At 26.8% G+C, this 17,449-nt stretch overlaps 1 protein-coding gene across 1 annotated transcript in view; it reads left to right on the top strand.

Annotated features, from left to right (window-relative positions):
* Positions 1-17,449, top strand: part of LOC107168793 (dynein axonemal heavy chain 3-like) — a 45,225-nt gene that overhangs the window by 21,378 nt on the left and 6,398 nt on the right. Inside the window, exons 40-55 of the mRNA XM_089217186.1 lie at positions 25-493; positions 1,030-1,390; positions 1,496-1,644; positions 3,631-3,867; positions 3,934-4,125; positions 4,218-4,379; positions 4,462-4,598; positions 8,884-9,058; positions 9,130-9,336; positions 9,416-9,623; positions 9,685-9,935; positions 10,014-10,171; positions 12,907-13,066; positions 13,130-13,318; positions 15,493-15,701; positions 15,770-15,986. Of these exons, the coding sequence (XP_089073312.1) occupies positions 25-493; positions 1,030-1,390; positions 1,496-1,644; positions 3,631-3,867; positions 3,934-4,125; positions 4,218-4,379; positions 4,462-4,598; positions 8,884-9,058; positions 9,130-9,336; positions 9,416-9,623; positions 9,685-9,935; positions 10,014-10,171; positions 12,907-13,066; positions 13,130-13,318; positions 15,493-15,701; positions 15,770-15,986 (3,481 nt within the window). The remainder of the gene's footprint in view (positions 1-24; positions 494-1,029; positions 1,391-1,495; positions 1,645-3,630; positions 3,868-3,933; positions 4,126-4,217; positions 4,380-4,461; positions 4,599-8,883; positions 9,059-9,129; positions 9,337-9,415; positions 9,624-9,684; positions 9,936-10,013; positions 10,172-12,906; positions 13,067-13,129; positions 13,319-15,492; positions 15,702-15,769; positions 15,987-17,449) is intronic.

The raw sequence follows: 17,449 nt of genomic DNA, 5'->3' as shown, positions 1-17,449 counted from the left end.
AATAAACGCATGATTTGTTTTCAGATATATTAGTGATCCAGACTTCAATCCAATTAGTATCAAATCAGTTTCTAATGCATGTGAAGGCCTTTGTAAATGGATACGAGCGTTAGATGTTTATGATAAAGTAATAAAAATTGTCGGACCTAAAAAAGAAAAACTTCAGCAAGCGGAAACGGACTATGCTGTACAAATGGAAAAACTTAATGAAAAAAGAGCTGAACTTTCGGGGGTTTTGAGCAAGCTTCAAACATTGAGAGATGAACTTGCGGAAAAAACGAAAGAGAAAAAAGAATTGGAAGATAATATTGATTTGTGTTCTCAAAAACTGACTAGAGCTGAACAATTAATTAGTGGTCTCAGTGGAGAAAAATATAAATGGAGTCAAACAGCTCTAGAATTGAAATCAATTCTAGATAACGCTATTGGTGATGTATTGTTATCTGCAGGCGTCGTCGCCTACCTTGGGGCATTTACCGTTGACTTTAGAAATGTTAGTGAAATTGTGAAATTTTACTCTGAGTATATTATTACTACACCAGGTATTTGTGTGAAGTTAGCCCTCCTCCGACTTTGTCCAAATTGCACCAGACGAATAGCTTTATTTGTAAGTAGTTATAAGTTAATTGAGTTGGATACTAAGTACTCTGGTGCAATTTGTACAAGAAGGGTTCATGTGCATTTAATTTCCTTTTAGTTAATTTTTCCAATAGCTTTTAATTGTTAAACTTAGAAATTCCAACAGCGACATAAAATAACTTAAAGACAAGCTCTGAAAGTTATGATTTGTTAATTAAGTGTAGATGATTTGTGCGAATTCGTCCTCTCCTTTAACCTTTAATTTTATTTCGGTCTCAACTTAGCTCTGAGGAACTTACGAATTCTAAAAATCATTTTACAATGTCTTTTTAATTAAATTCTACATTTTTACAAATTGAAAATTTTGCAAGTTTAGTTTGGATCAACAAAGTAATGCTTAAGATTTTATTTTTTTAAATATTTATATTGAAAAACAAAATTACTTTTCAGGTACTTATTGATGAATGGAACCAACGATGCTTAGAAATGAATATTCCATGTTCAAAACAATTTTCATTGATACATACGTTAGGAGAACCTTTATTAATTCGGGAATGGAATATATTTGGACTTCCAGCGGATAATTTTTCTGTTGAAAATGGGATCATCGTATTTAGTGCTACGAGATGGCCTCTAATGATTGATCCCCAAGGTCAAGCGAATAAATGGATAAAAACTATGGAAAATTCAAACAATATTTCAGTAGTTAAACTGTCCAATTCTAACTATATGACTTCCATACGATTAGCAATTGAACATGGTTTACCGGTTCTTTTAGAAGATATACAAGAAGACATAGATGCTACACTTGGTATGATTACAAATTCATTAACTTTTATAATATCATACAGAATATGAAAAATAAAAAAAAACTTTGAACTTATTTACTTATTTTATATTTTGTGACTTTTCATAGACCAAGTACTACTAAGAAATATCTATAAAGAGGATGGAATTGAATACTTGAAATTTAGTGATAGTTTGCTGAAATATAATCACTCGTTTAGACTTTACATCACAACACGTCTTCGAAATCCTCATTATTTACCAGATATTTCTGTAAAAGTATGTGTTTTTGACTAGGTAACTAAAAATCAACAACTGATGTCACTGTGTTAGATCAAAAGTCAATATTAATAATAATTAATTTTCATAACGTTGGTAAATTAGACAATGGCTAACTAAATTTAGAAAAATGAGTAATTAGGTAACCACCTTCACGTTCAGTAGAAGTTTACATCGGCATTAAGTAGATATTTTACTAAATCTACTGATTCTGAGCAGAGATATCCTTTCAGCCTCAATTAATAATTACAAAGTATATTTTAGTTCACGCATAAATATTACCATCTATTATTGTAATTTATTTTACTATGATTAATACCTATATTATCATATATGATGGTAGTTTGAATTACTTTTAGTCGAGATTATAATATTTGTTATACCATTGAATATTGGTTATTTATTTGTACCAAGTACCTAGTAGACTAGCATAAAATATTTTATATTATATATCATTGTAGAACTGACTTGTATAAAATATTCAATTCCTAGCTCCAAATACTTTAAAAAGCGGGTATGTCATGGATGTTGCTCTGCTGTACAATAGGTAACAAGTGGGTAACTGTAATGGATGGAATTAAATTTGAATCCAATGATATTATATCATTGTATACGAAAAACGATTCTGAGTGGAGATGGTTTATCTGTCTAGGATGTATTATAGATTATTAAAAATTATCAAATCTTAGATTTAAAAAGAATTTCTAGCTTAAAATAATATGCGAATTTTCGTGATTTTACGTATGTTGTCAAAATTTGAACTTTAAATACTTATTAAAAAAAAATTGTGACTATATATTTCTTTTATTTTCAACTGCTGTTGTAAAAATATGTTTGAAGTCTTGTATTACATTTTCAAATCTTAGATTTAAAAAGAAAAACTTTTATGAATTTCTATCTAAGATAATTTTAACATTGTCGTAATTTTTACGTATTTAGTCAAAATTTGAATTTGAAATGCTTATAAAAAAATCGTGCCTATGCATTTTTAATATTATTCAACTGCTATTGTTACAATGTGTTAGAAGCCTTGTATTCAATTTTCAAGCGTTTCTACCCAACAAATAAATTTTCATCGATACCTATTTAAAGAAAAAAAAAACTAAAAAAGTTCAAAATTTAAAATGTCAGTAAACAGCTAAAAACAAATCTAAATATTTTGAAAATTGTATCAAATATTGAAATATAGAAAATGATATATAAACATTCAGTGAAAATTTCAAGTATCTGCGGTCATTTGTTTTAGAGTTACATCAAAATAAGAAAATTCCTAAATGTGAAATCCAATGAAAATCCAATGTTGTAAAAATTTAAATTTCAAATGCTCATAAAAATTTAATTTGAATTTCCGCTGGACGTATTTTTTGTGATAAAGATTGACAAACTTGTAAGGAATCTTGTATTAAATTTTCAAATCGTAGATTTAAAAAGAACATTTTTTATGAATTTCTAGCTTAAAATAATTTGCTAACTTTTATGAATTTTACGTATTTTGTAAAAATTCAAACTTTGAATGATTATAAAAATTTAATTTATAGTTTGTTTATCCTGATTATTTAGAATGTTTACTTTTGATCCCCCAAAGTATCAACTAGATTCACTTTCTGATCGAACGGGATACTGAAGTCAAAAATCGAAGCATTTTTACTGTCCCAAAACGTGATGACAGACACAAATAAAAAAACACACATCATGGTATAATCAGTACATTCATCGCTCCGTTCAGAATTTAAAAGTCAACATTTTAAAATTAAAGCTTTTGTTCCTCCGGTCAGAAACTAAAATGTATTCATATTAAGTATTTTCAAATTTTTTAAATAAATAAAATTCTGTTCACTTAACTGTCTAGATATATAAATAATATTTATTAAATATTATTTAATATAAATTTATATTTTGTTAATTTTTAATAAAATAAAATAAAACCTAACTATTTATTATTATTTTATTAAATTATAAGGGAGTAAATGTGCCTGTATTATTTAGGTAACAATACTAAACTTTATGATCACGCAGCAAGGACTGCAAGACCAATTGCTAGGGATTGTTGTTGCCAAAGAACGACCGCAGTTGGAGGAAAAGAAAAATGAATTGATACTTGAAAGTGCTAATAATAATAAGCTACTTAAGGAAATTGAGGACAAAATTTTATATGTTCTCTCTTCGTCTGAAGGAAATATTTTAGAGGATGAATCAGCAATAAAAGTTTTATCTTCATCAAAAGTATTTAAATTACTTTTTTTTAAGTAATATGTAGTCTGCATTATATAAATATAACTAATTTTATAGTCATTATCATCTGAAATTCAACTGAAACAAGAAATTGCTGTTGTAACTGAAAAAGAAATTGATGTAGCTCGTGATGTTTATATTCCTGTATCTAATCACTCTTCAGTTTTATTCTTTTGTATTACTGATCTAAATAACATCGATCCAATGTACCAATATTCATTAGATTGGTTTATACGCTTATACTACCAGGTAAGTCATTATTATTTATTTTAGGTAGGTACATCATAATAAATAATAATTGATATCTACCTAATATGTTGTTGCAATATTTTGTGTGACAGTCAATTGCACAAAGTGAAAAATCAAATGATATCAATGAAAGAATAAGTATTTTGAATGATTATTTTACTTATAACATTTACCGAAACGTTTGTAGATCTTTATTTGAAAAAGATAAACTGATTTTTTCATTTATTTTAACAATTGGAATTTTTCGGTCTAAGGTAATAATTTGTTAAAAACTATAATTAAATGTATAAAAATAGGTACGTAAATATATTCATTCTTACTATTTTTATGTTACAGAATTTACTCGACGATGAATTATTTACAATGTTCCTTAGCGATGGAGTTGGGATAACTAATGAGCACCCCAATCCAGCTTCTAATTGGCTGAGTGACAAGTCATGGGCTGAAATCGTTCGAGCATCTCAATTACCAAGGTAAAAAGTAATTAATATAGGTAATTCATTGCAAAATAATTAGTAATTATCAATAGCCCTTAATTATCAAGGTTATTTTAGGTTACTGGTTAGGCTCAGAAGATTTTGCATTAATGACTAATAAAATTGATTAAGATTTTATTGTGAAAATTGAACGAGAGATTGATTTTTAAGGTTTAACGTTCACAAAATAACACTAACATTGTTTAGATTTCAAAAATAACTATATTATATACTTATATACTATATAAAATAAATGCATCTCCAATGGTTAATAGAAATAATTAACGGCGGATGAATGTATATAATGTATTATAAGTAGTATCAACTTTTGACCTATTAAAAACAAAAAATTGCGTGGCTAATATTTTCATGATAGCAAAAGTTTCGAGGTACCTATCAACTCGTGAAGTATACAGTATGATATATTATCATCGTATACGAAAAACGCTTCTGAGCGAAGACGGTTTATCTGTCTAGGATATATTATAGTTTATTAAAATTTTTCAAATCTTAAATTAAAAAAGAAAAATTTTTATGAATTTCTAGTTTAAAATAATTTGCGAATTTTCGTGATTTTCGTGATTTACTCGTATACATATGTTAAAACGATTCTGAGCGGAGATGGTTTGTCAGTCTAGGATATGTTATAGACTTATAGTATATTAATTACATAGCTATAATTTAAAAAAAAAAGTGGACTAATCAAATCAGATTCATTATGTAACCTACTCATTCAGTCATTCATAGACACATATATTATGTAAAATTCCTTATAGAGTATTAAGATAAGTAATTAATGGCATTAACTATTACAATCGGAATATTAAGTTAATTCTAGAAATTTTAAGTACCCACGAATAATATTTTTAAATCACAACAATTTAACTAAAATTGTAATTCTTGGTTATTTAATATGTAATAGTCATCCGAATTTGAACTATAAAAAAAAATGTACTTCTTGTATAGTTTTCAGATTTTTTGCCACAGGAGGATTAACGTGGGGCCTTGTTTTAAATTTTCAATCCTTAGCTGTAAAAGTTAAACGATTTTTAACAACTAAAAAATTTTTAAATTTTCAATTAAATACATTTTGTCAAAATTTGAACTTTAAATGAAAAAAAAAAAACGTGCCAATTCATTGTTAATATTTTTCTACTGCTATTTTATAACCTCATAAAGTGGCAGTATATAAACCTTCAGTGAAAATCGTATGTGTCTATGATAATTTGTTAGAGTTACAACAATATCAAAATTCGATTTTCTTAAAAATTGATTTTCCGTAAAACTTCCCGTTTTTCCTTAATTTTTTTTTTTTTGTTTTTCCTGGTGCTTTTGAAAACTACTGAGACTTTCAAAATTTGACCTCTTCAATGCACCAACTAGATTCACATTACAACTGGAAAAGTTACTGAAGTTGAAAATCGAAGCATTATTTCTACAACTTATTGTGTACACAGTCACAAAAATAAAACACATATCATTGTAAAATCAATACATTCATTTCTTCGTTCAAAATCTTAAAAGTTTTAGAATTATAGACTCAAAAGCTGACTTGGCCCTTTTTAAACACTCACAAAAGAATTTAATATAGATTTTTACTGTATTTTTTCGAAATTTGTATAAAAGAAAAGATTTGTAGCTATTTGTAGCAATGAAAGCCAACAGAAAAAACCGGCTCATGAATTTACTTCTCTGAGATCTATATTAATTCTTACTAATTGCTGATAATATGTTGGTAATTAACTCTTATATATTTCTTATTGTGAATATAAATTTAAAAATAAGTGCTGCAATGTTTTCTATTTTATTTAAGTATAATATTTTATTCCTTTGGTATTCATAGGAGTTTGATAAAATACGTTTCAAAAGTATTTCAAATATATATTTAAATAATTCTATCAAAATCTAAAAAATTTAAGGTATTTAAATATATTTATCAATTGATTTTTTTCAAATACCTGCTTTTAAATAATAATTTACTAGTTGAAATTATAATTTGAAAAATAAATAAAAGCATAAAAATGAACTTGGTCAATATAAAAAAAGGCAGGTAAGTCGTGGATGTCGCTCTACTGTACAGTAGGTTACTAGTGAGTTACTGTAATGGATGGAATTAAATTTGAATCCAATGATATTATATCATTGTATACGAAAACTGAGCGAAGGCGGTTTATCTGTCTAGGATATATTATAGATTATTAAAAATTTTCAAATCTTAGATTTAAAAAGAAAATTTTTTATGAATTTCTAGTTTAAAATAATTTGTGAATTTTCGTGATTTTCTTGATTTTTACATATGTTGTCAGAATTCAAACTTTGAATGCTTGTAAAAAAAAATTGTGCCAATGTATTTCTTTTATTTTTCAACTGATATTGTTAAAATAATAAAATGTGTTAGAAGCCTTGTATTAAATTTTCAAGCTTTTCTAACGAACAAATACATTTTTATCGATATTTATAGAAAAAAAAACTAAAAAGTTGAAAAATTAAAATGTCAGTAAACAGCTCAAAATAAATTTTTTTTTTTTTTAATTTAATCAAATATAGAAAATGCCTATATTAACATTCAGTGAAAATTTCAAGTATCTGCGGTCATTTGTTTTAGACTTTTAGAGTTACTCCAAAAAAGAAAATCGCTAAATGTGAAATCCAGTGAAAATCCAATATTGTAAAAATTTAAATTCCAAATGCTCATAAAAATTGAATTTGAATTTCTGGTGGAATTTTGATTTGTGATAAAGATTGAAAAACTTTTCATTTTTTTTAAAGTTACATCAAAAACCAAAATCGATTTTGTCGAAAACTGATTGTGTGTAAAATTTCCCGTTTTACCCTTAATTTTTTGTTTGTTTATCCCGATTATTTAGAATTTTTTACTTTTGACACCCAAAGTACCAACAATTAAAAGTATGAATTATTGTAATTATTAATAATGGTTGCAATCGTAATATATTTTGAAATATTAATGTCTTTATAATCAATTGCAGTACCTAATGCAAAAAATAGGGTATGAATATTCATATTTACTATTATTAATAATAATTAATATTATTATATGATTTATTATTATACATAATAATATATTACGTGGGTAAACACTCCATAGAATCTGCTTATGTTTATAAATATATACCTAATATATATAGGTATTAGCTGATTATGATTGTCGTACTGTTATCACTTACCACCAGGTATTTTTATTATTTTTACTACCCTTCCGTCCTCCCCATGTATTGTTTCTAGATCCACTCATGCATATATATAATATATAAATGGATTCTGTCTGTTTGTTTGTTCTTTATGCATTCCTATACGGCTGGACCGATTGCGATGATATTTAGTATACAGAGATATATTAGGATTATGGGCAGCAGAAGATAGACTTAGTAAAAAATTGACAGGCCTAATAATCATTCATAATCTCTTAGCTCGATTGTTTCTGAAGCTCGTATTCCGACCTTAGTTTATTTTAACTATGATCTATCTACATGTATAAAAAAAATACTGCTAGCATGATCACAGATAACGCGCGAATTTAACACACAGTTTGAGGCATTTAAGAGGTAGGCCTTTAACTGGCTATGAAGTGCTCGGATTCATCTAGTAAATATATATAATATCATATATATATATATATAAAAATTTAACTTACCCTAATTCAACTGCATTATGAATAAGATAGGTAGGTCTAAAAATTATCCCTAAATAATTTAGGTATGTACTTACAAAATTAAGAATTAGGAAGTCCAATAATCTTTTCCATAAGGATTTTTGAAAATGTTTGATAAAGATTAAAGAAAGAGTGAATGAGATAGGTACCTATATAATTATTTTTTTTTTTATCTTCAGCTTTATGTAACGGAATAATGATCGATTTATTAAAATAGAGGAAAAACTGCAGTTTAAGTTGAATGGTTAATAATAAAGCGATAGTGACTGAAATAATAGTATCTATAATTTTTAACATTTAATTGGGTAAATGATATTCTATTCAAAATAAGTTGTTGAATCATTTAAATTATTTATAGAATTTATAATTTTCGTAGTAGAACATAACGAGATAAATATATAGAATCGTGAATAAAATAAATCTTATTTAAGTTTTCTTAATCAGTTTTATTATATTCATTTGACCATTCCCAATTAAAATTATTCCATAGTACTTATACACTTTCCAGTATTTAATAAGTAAAAAAGTGAAGATATTAAAATATATAAAATTATAATAATAATTTTTTTACTAAAATTAAAATAATCTGATTTCATTGAGTTTTAATTTTAGATTGAATCAATTTTACAAATCAATTATTAATTCAAATGATGAATGGAACACATGGTATGATTCAAATAACCCACAAGACATGCCTATTCCTGAGCCTTTTGAAAATATCGATGGCTTGGAAAAGCTTGTAATTATAAAGTGTATTCGTTTCGACAAAGTGGTTCCAGCTATACATGTATATATTTTATTTTACTAATGTATACATGTTCAATTACTTAATTGACATTTTAAATTTATTATATTTAGCAATATATTATTAGCTGTATGGGTCAGAAATATGTCGATCCGCCGTCATTTGACTTGGCGGACTCATACAAGGACTCAAGTTGTTGTACTCCATTGATTTTTATACTATCACCGGGAACAGATCCAATGTCGAGCTTAATAAAATTTTCTAAGGATAAAAAAAATAGTCCAACTGATTTAATAACCGTTTCGCTTGGTCAAGGACAGGTAATATAAATTATAATTATTATTGTTTGTGTTGATAGTATTATAATTTATTATGAGAATATAACTTATGTATATGTAGGGTCCAATAGCTGCAAACATGATAAAATCAGGTATAGAAACAGGTCAATGGGTTGTGTTACAAAACTGTCATTTGGCTGCTAACTGGATGAAAGAACTTGATCGTATTTGTGATGAAGATATAATACCCAGTCGTACACATGAGTCATTCCGTCTATGGCTTACAAGTTATCCATGTGATGATTTCCCTGTATCTATACTACAGAACGGTAAATTCAAAATCAATGGTAGAAATTGTTTATTTTTATAACTTATTAAATTCAAAACTAGGAGTTAAAATGATAAATGAAGCTCCGAAAGGCCTTGGTGCAAATTTATTGCGCTCATATGCAATTAACCCTATTAATGATCCCGATTTCTACCTCGGTTGTAAGAACAATTTAGGTTTGAAAACATTACTATTTTCACTCTGTTTTTTTCATGGAATCATTCAAGAACGTCGGAAGTTTGGATCACTTGGTTGGAATATTCCATATGAATTTAACGACTCAGATTTTCAAATCAGTGTGATACAGTTAAACGTATTGATAACATTATATTTTATATAGTATTATATAATTTAATTATGATAAGTAAAAATTAAAACAAATAAAATCTAGATGTTTCTAAACGAATACGACGAAATTCCATACGATGCATTACTATATTTAATTGGTGAATGTAATTATGGTGGTCGAGTAACTGATGAAAATGATAGACGTTTATTGATATCTCTTCTGTCAATTTTTTTCAACTCAAATGTTACTAACAACGATTCGTAAGTAAATATAATTTAATATCTGTACTTATATATTTTTATATTTAAAAACAGAACAAGGGTATTGTGTTATTGTGAAACAACGTGAATACAACGGTCAACCGTGCGTGCAATACTTACTATAAGTACCCTGCGTAATTAAGGTGGAGGTCAGGGTGGGGATATAAATGTTGATAATTTTATAAATTCTTACTGCATATGCTCACGCAGCTGTAAAATTAGACAAGAACATTCGGCATACATTCTAACCATTAGTTCTATGGGTTCTTAAGTTGTAGATTTTACAAAAATAGCCTTAATGATATTATAAAATAATAAATTAATAATAGTATTAATTAAAATATAAATGTATAATACCAAACAGCTGGTGTATCCGTTATGATTACTCATCAAAATAATGATTGATGATGATTAAAATAATAAATAATAATATTAATATGCTCGACAAAATTCTTGAGTCTGCAAAAGGATGTTTTGAAGAAACTCACAACCTAAAAATAAACTATAGCTATTGCCCCGATTAAGTATATACTATATAATCCAAAATACATTCAGTAGGTAATGCCTAACTATATATACGCATATTAGAATCATTGAACATAAAATGGATCAAAGTTATCAGAAATCCAAAAAACAAAATTAAAACTTACTAACGAGACTTAGTTGTTAAAACTCTTTTGAATAAATCACTATTAAACGGTCCATTCAAATCCTCGCAAGAACAAATACTCAAAGTTTAAGAACACAAGAAACTCAAGAAACAAACACCACAATATGAGACATACCATATACACTATGCGAAAAACCTGATCAAAAATAAACATCTTCATCAGAAGAAATCGAGTAATAAAACTTATTAAAAGCATAAATTATAAATACAATGTAAATTAAAACTAATTATCTAGTAGCTAATGAAATAAAGATCAATTAAAAAATGTTAATAACAATAAAACAAAACTTTATTAGATTATTTTATCTTCAGTTAAAAAAAATATTGATATTTCCTCAAAAATACATTTAAAAAGGTAAAAAAAGAACAAGCTGGAAAAAAACTCTAGGTACGAATATAAACATGTCTACAAATTCACTAATACCAACATCTTATTTTAAATTAAGATTTTTTTTACAAAAATTAAAAGCTTCAATATCAGTGGTCATTAGCCTGAAAAATGTAAAATTGATTAAGTTATGAGTAATATAGTAGTTTAGAAGTATTTATATATAGTTATATACAAGAAAGTATTTAAAATAATAGCTTAAAATAAGTTGGATAACTTAGTGGCATAGAAAAAATTAAAGATCGCATCGGTATTGGTCACCCCAACGTCCCCAAATGCTTTTTTGATATTGGTGGGGAGCTTTAAAATGCTTCGTTCATCATATTGTATTTGGCACATTAGAGTGCGAGATGTTCAATTGTCGGTAGAAGGTCACATTCAGTTACGTGGCGATGGGGGTAATCGAGAGGCGGCCGCCTCTCAGTTTTTTTTTGGTGGGTGATGGGTGACACTGGGTGGATGGGAAATAATTTAAATTCATAATAACGAATTTAGGAAAATAACACATAAAATGATATTTTAATATTGTCTAATATAGATATAAACGAAAGCTAGTATCCAGTAGGCAGTGGTTACTAACCATTAGGTAGTTGGTAATAATACCTACCGAATAAGTACAATTGTCTGTGAAAAGCAATCACCCCCCCCCCCCCACCCTATTTCCAATTGAGAGACAAAATTATGGTTGATGGGTGGGTGGGTATCGCAAAATATACTTGCCTCTGAAAATATTCGAGTTCACCACGCCACTGGTCACATCACTAGCAGGTTGGTTGTTCTTCGTGGTTTAAATGATAAGAATGTGTGAGATGTGTATGGCCGATTCTAGTTCTTGTGGTAACAATATCTATTTTATGGGCAGTGTTGGTGGGAATTTGCCATTTTTGGATAGTTTTTTATATTTTTTTATTTTTTGTTGGAAATACAGTCCCACAAGGGCTGTCACTATTGTGTTAGGATTTAATTTATTGTTCTTGATAAATCTTTGTATGGTAGTGAATTTATAACTGTTGATTCGGTGGATGATATAGATTTGTTTGCTAAAAAGTCGACTTCTTATTTGATACCGGTATGTGAGGGGACCCACATGAACTAAATGGTATTTGACAAGTTGGCCATAATATTAATTATTTGTTGAGAAATTTCATTTGACGGGATGGAAGATAGTAAAGAATTTAAGGCACTGAGAGAGTCGCTTATAATAAGTGTTTTATTAATGTGGATGGATTGGACGTAGATAATTGGTTCTCTGATTGCAATTATTTCTGCCATGAAGATACTGGCTTCAGAAGCTAATTTGTATTGCCATGACAAATTTAATTGTCATGGTACTTCTTTAACAATTTCCTTAAAATTTCCTCTTTTCTCAGTTTCCTCAATAATTACTATTACCTTTGTACCTGTTTTGCACAAAATCGCTGTCCAATATTTGGCGACTGCTTTTGGAGATTCTTGAATTTAGATAATGTTTAAATCTTCAAACCAGCAGTGAGAAGTTTGGGCTAGAGTTTGGTATTTTTTTACTTTTTAAAAATATTTTTGGAGAGTTATGGTAATTTAATAAGTAATAATCTGTACCGCATTTGTATTTAGACACACGCTATTGGTTTTCCACATATTATTAATTTATTAAAAAATCTATTTTAATTTTATATACCTTTACTGTATAATTACTAGTTACACTATTTCTGAGAGTGGACTATATTATATACCTAAACACACTACAATTGATGGGTATTTAGAATACATTAAATCCTTACCTATGAATCCACAACCAGAAGTATTTGGACTGCACGAAAATGCTGATATAACAAAAAATAATTATGAAACTAGTTTGGTAAGTAGATTTTTTTTAGTACCTATTTTTTTCTTATTTTATTATCATATCATTTAACACTAGTTATTATATGGTACTATTTTAACTCAATCTCAAATCACTGCGGGAGGTGGTGATAAAGATACAGATACAAAAACAGCAGAGTTAGCTAATAATATTGCGAAAAATATACCAGATTTATTTGATATAATTGAAGCGACAAAAAAATATCCAGTAAATTATGAACAATCAATGAATACTGTATTACGACAGGTATTAAATAGATTTATTTTTAAAATGCTATTATTCCATTACATTATAGTAGGTAAATATATAAATGTATAACCATTAATATTATATTATAAGTGTGATATCGTTATAATACAATATACTTTATAACGCAGGTAGGTACCAATCTTGTAAAGTAGGTAACTATTTTAGTTAAAGAATTTAAAAACTATTATTGTAATTAGAATATTTTTTTAAATAAAAATAGTTATTTTATAAGTATTAATATTATTTAAAATTTAAAAATTTAAAATTTACCGTCTAAAATTTAGACTCTAAATAATTGGAATAAACAATATTACTTTTTTCTCTATTTAAAAATAATATCTTTAATATGTTAAATTATAAATAGCTTCCTAAAATAAATTCGATACATTGTTGCTGATTATTTTTGTTGAAGTTAAACCTATACCATTGCGGAATTGCTTTATAATACTATAAAACCAATGACTAGGTAAACTGCTTGCAATAGAAAACATACATAATAGGTACATAAACTGAAACCAAATCTGTGCTTGAGAGTGGCTCCATTAATCTCTAGAGGTCGAAAAATAAAGCAAATAATAATCTTTAAGAATCTCGAGGAATATGTTCAAAATTTGGTTCTAATTAGTTTATTTATTTTGAAATATATGCCTAAGTCCTATTATACCAACGTACATTAATTTGTATATAATATATATTTGTATTGTTTTAAGAGAGAAAGAGAAAAATATGAAAATTATTTAATGAAATTATGATATACGGGTACTCGATATTCTATAAATTGTATTCTATTTTCTTTATAATTTTTACAATATGTTGTTCAGTACATAGGCGGAAATTCTCCATAATTTTAGAGTGGCCTGATATTTAAAAATACTTTATTGCATATCAAAGCAAAAAAAAAAAATATACACATAATATTACCCTAAACATTATTCAAAACTTAAGCGTGATTTATTTTAGATATAGATATAGTATACTATGCATATAACTTAGATACTCATACATGTAATTACATTTTAACAATGAAAACTCTTTGTTATGAAACTAGAAAATATTTATTTTAAAATAATATATCTATTTTTTTGTGCAAATAAATCTAGTATGGCTTCTTTATCAATTTTTTTAGAAATATCATTTTCAATACCTACTAATTATAGCTAAGTTATTAAATCTATTCTGTAACATGGATGACCTCAGCCATGTTTTAATCCTTCTCATCGCAGAAAAACTACGTTCACACGTAGACGAACTTATAGGAAGAGTAAGTGCAACTTGCATAAGCTTATACATGTTAGGGTATATAGTTTCGGAAAGTACTGAAGTCAAAGCTTCTAAATTAATACTGCGTTCGCCATTTGATAAATGTAAGTAGTTCTTCACAACATGCATTTCTGATTGAACACTTATACTTTTTACATCCAATAAATCCTAGAAAATAAACAATTTTCTTTAATAAAGAAAATAATAATATTAAATTTTGATAGCGATTTCTTATAATGAAATTACCTTATAATGATTAATAAACAATCCACTATTTTTAAAATTTAATTTTATAAATTTATTAAAAACTATTGATAATTAAGTGAAGACAAATATATTTGAAAAGTATTTGTATTTCTTTGTAAATTTATTTATTTGTATCACTATTTAAATATAAATGAAAAGTATTTTTTTTACAAGAGTTATTTTTGATATTTTATTTAAGAAGATTTGATACCATGATTTTTTGTTTTAATACAGCACATGCGTGACATAGGATTTTAACCGTGAACCAATATTGATCTAATGAAGCGATAATAATTTTGAACACAATTTGAATTTGTTGTCAGGTCTACCCAAATCATTTAATTTTTTAATATTAACTTATCCGAACTTGAAATACGAAAATTGTTTAATCGCTTTTTTTTGAATATAACGTTTATAAGAATTTAGAGGACAATATTAAAAATATGGGAAAGTCGATTTCAAGTACTCTTGAAAAAATATTCAAGTTTGTTTTTAGAATTATCACTTCATAGATAAATCGGTTCGTTTGGTGAAATACTTCTAAAATGCTATTCCACGTGTGTGTTAGACAAAAATAGAAAATCACAGTATCGAATCGCCTTAATGATTTATTATAATTGAACATCTAAAATTAAATAGTATATTAATTACTATATTCAACGCAGGAATTGATACGTTTCAACAAATTATTGTCAGTTATAAAAAAATCATTAGTAGAAGTACAAAATGCTATAAAAGGTGTAGTTGTTATGTCATCTGATTTAGAAGAATTACATACCAGTCTAGTCATTGGACGAGTACCGGAAAATTGGATGAGTTATTCGTACCCTTCTTTGAAACCTTTAGGAGGATATGTTGCGGATTTATTGCAGAGGTACATTTTATTATCATACATATATTTAAGCACATATAGTTAAATTGATGAAAATCATAATTTTCTAGGCTAAAATTCTTACAAGACTGGCTGGATAATGGCATTCCAGAAATATTTTGGCTTTCTGGTTTTTATTTTACACAGTCTTTCTTATCAGGTGTGCTTCAAAATTTTTCACGCAAAAACAAAATACCTCTAAATAAACTTGGTTTTGAGTTTGACGTAACTATATATGAATCAAAAATTGAATTGATGGGCAATCCTGAATGGAGAGCCTTTTGTCAGGTACCTAAGAAAACATTTTCGAAATATCAATACTCTTATATTATATAATACTTATATACTGTAATACAGTTGTACTTATTACATACCTACCCTATGTTTTATTAACGGAGGTATATTATTATTTTTATGATTATACAATAGTCACTCGATAATTCAAAAAACTACATAAATCAAACTAAACGCAAAGTCCCCTGAGAAAACATCTATAATTAGAAGAAAATACACGCATTCCGGTCCCCTCGATAATTCGAAATGTCTGTCGGTGGAACACACTCTATAATTTGAATCAAAATCTTGCTATCAGTAAGTTAGACAACGCTATGGATCAGTTTATGGCCAGCAATTTATCACAAAAAAAAAATAATAACAGATTTATTTAATATGTAAAATATAATAGTATAATAAATAAATGTCAATTAATAATTGTAAAATATAATAGTATGTATTTAATACAATACAATACATTACATACATACAATTTTTCAATTTTTTGTCTCTTTTTAATATGAATCAATTTTTTTCCCTTGATTATTCGAACACTCGGTAATTCGAAAACCTCTATAAATCAAATTTTTAACTCAATCCTATGAATTTCAAACTATCGAGTGACTATTGATTTTTGTTTGTCTATCTTAAACTTTATATCTAGTATTATCTAGTATGTGTCTATATAGGGGTGTAGAAAGCATATTAAGATGTTGGCGCTCATTAGAGGGAAAGAAAAGATAGTATCATTATTGCCCTAGACAAAATAATATGAACTATTATAATTTAATGAACGTTTATCTTGAAAAGTTGAAAGGATAGACTTTCACAAGAATAGCTATATTCAATATCCAGGATTCCAATATTTATGATACCGAACATATTAGTTTGGAATCGAACTAAGAAATTTATAGTTCTTATTTACTGATATCGAATGATAATTATTTTATTTCATTTGATTTGATGAATTTTTTTATACATTTTTTTATACATAAAACTGTTATTTAGTTACATACATAATGAGAATACCTTCTACCTATTAAAACTCTACCTATGACCAATGAGTGCCCATGAATATTTAAATTTTTTATTATATTAATAAAATTATTAATTTTCTTTATAAATGTAATGTCAATACGTCAAACAGTTTCTATAAATTATCTGGAAGCATTGCTTTAGTAATATATAATCGTAATAAAGGAAATTTATATCATAATTTTACTACTTACCTATACCCTGCAGTGTGTATAGTGTATATTACTGCATCTATTATATAGGACATATAGGTACTGCAGACTGCAGTGTCTCTTATCTGTTATAATTTTTAAATAAAGACTTTTATGGTTAATTAACAATGATGAGTTTAAATTATTTTAACTATGGTTGTCATTCAAATATTAAAGTCTTAGTTCAAAATAATATATTTGTTTTATACAATTATAGTATATCTTTTCTTATTGCATTTTTAGAATACGACG

Source organism: Diuraphis noxia, unplaced genomic scaffold, assembly GCF_037042655.1.
Source record: "Diuraphis noxia isolate RWA-SAM2 unplaced genomic scaffold, SU_Dnox_SAM2 contig0001, whole genome shotgun sequence".
In the NCBI taxonomy this organism is placed as follows: Eukaryota; Metazoa; Arthropoda; class Insecta; order Hemiptera; family Aphididae; genus Diuraphis; species Diuraphis noxia.
Note: the sequence above shows the minus strand (reverse complement) of the source record. Positions and strands in the feature narration are given on the sequence as shown.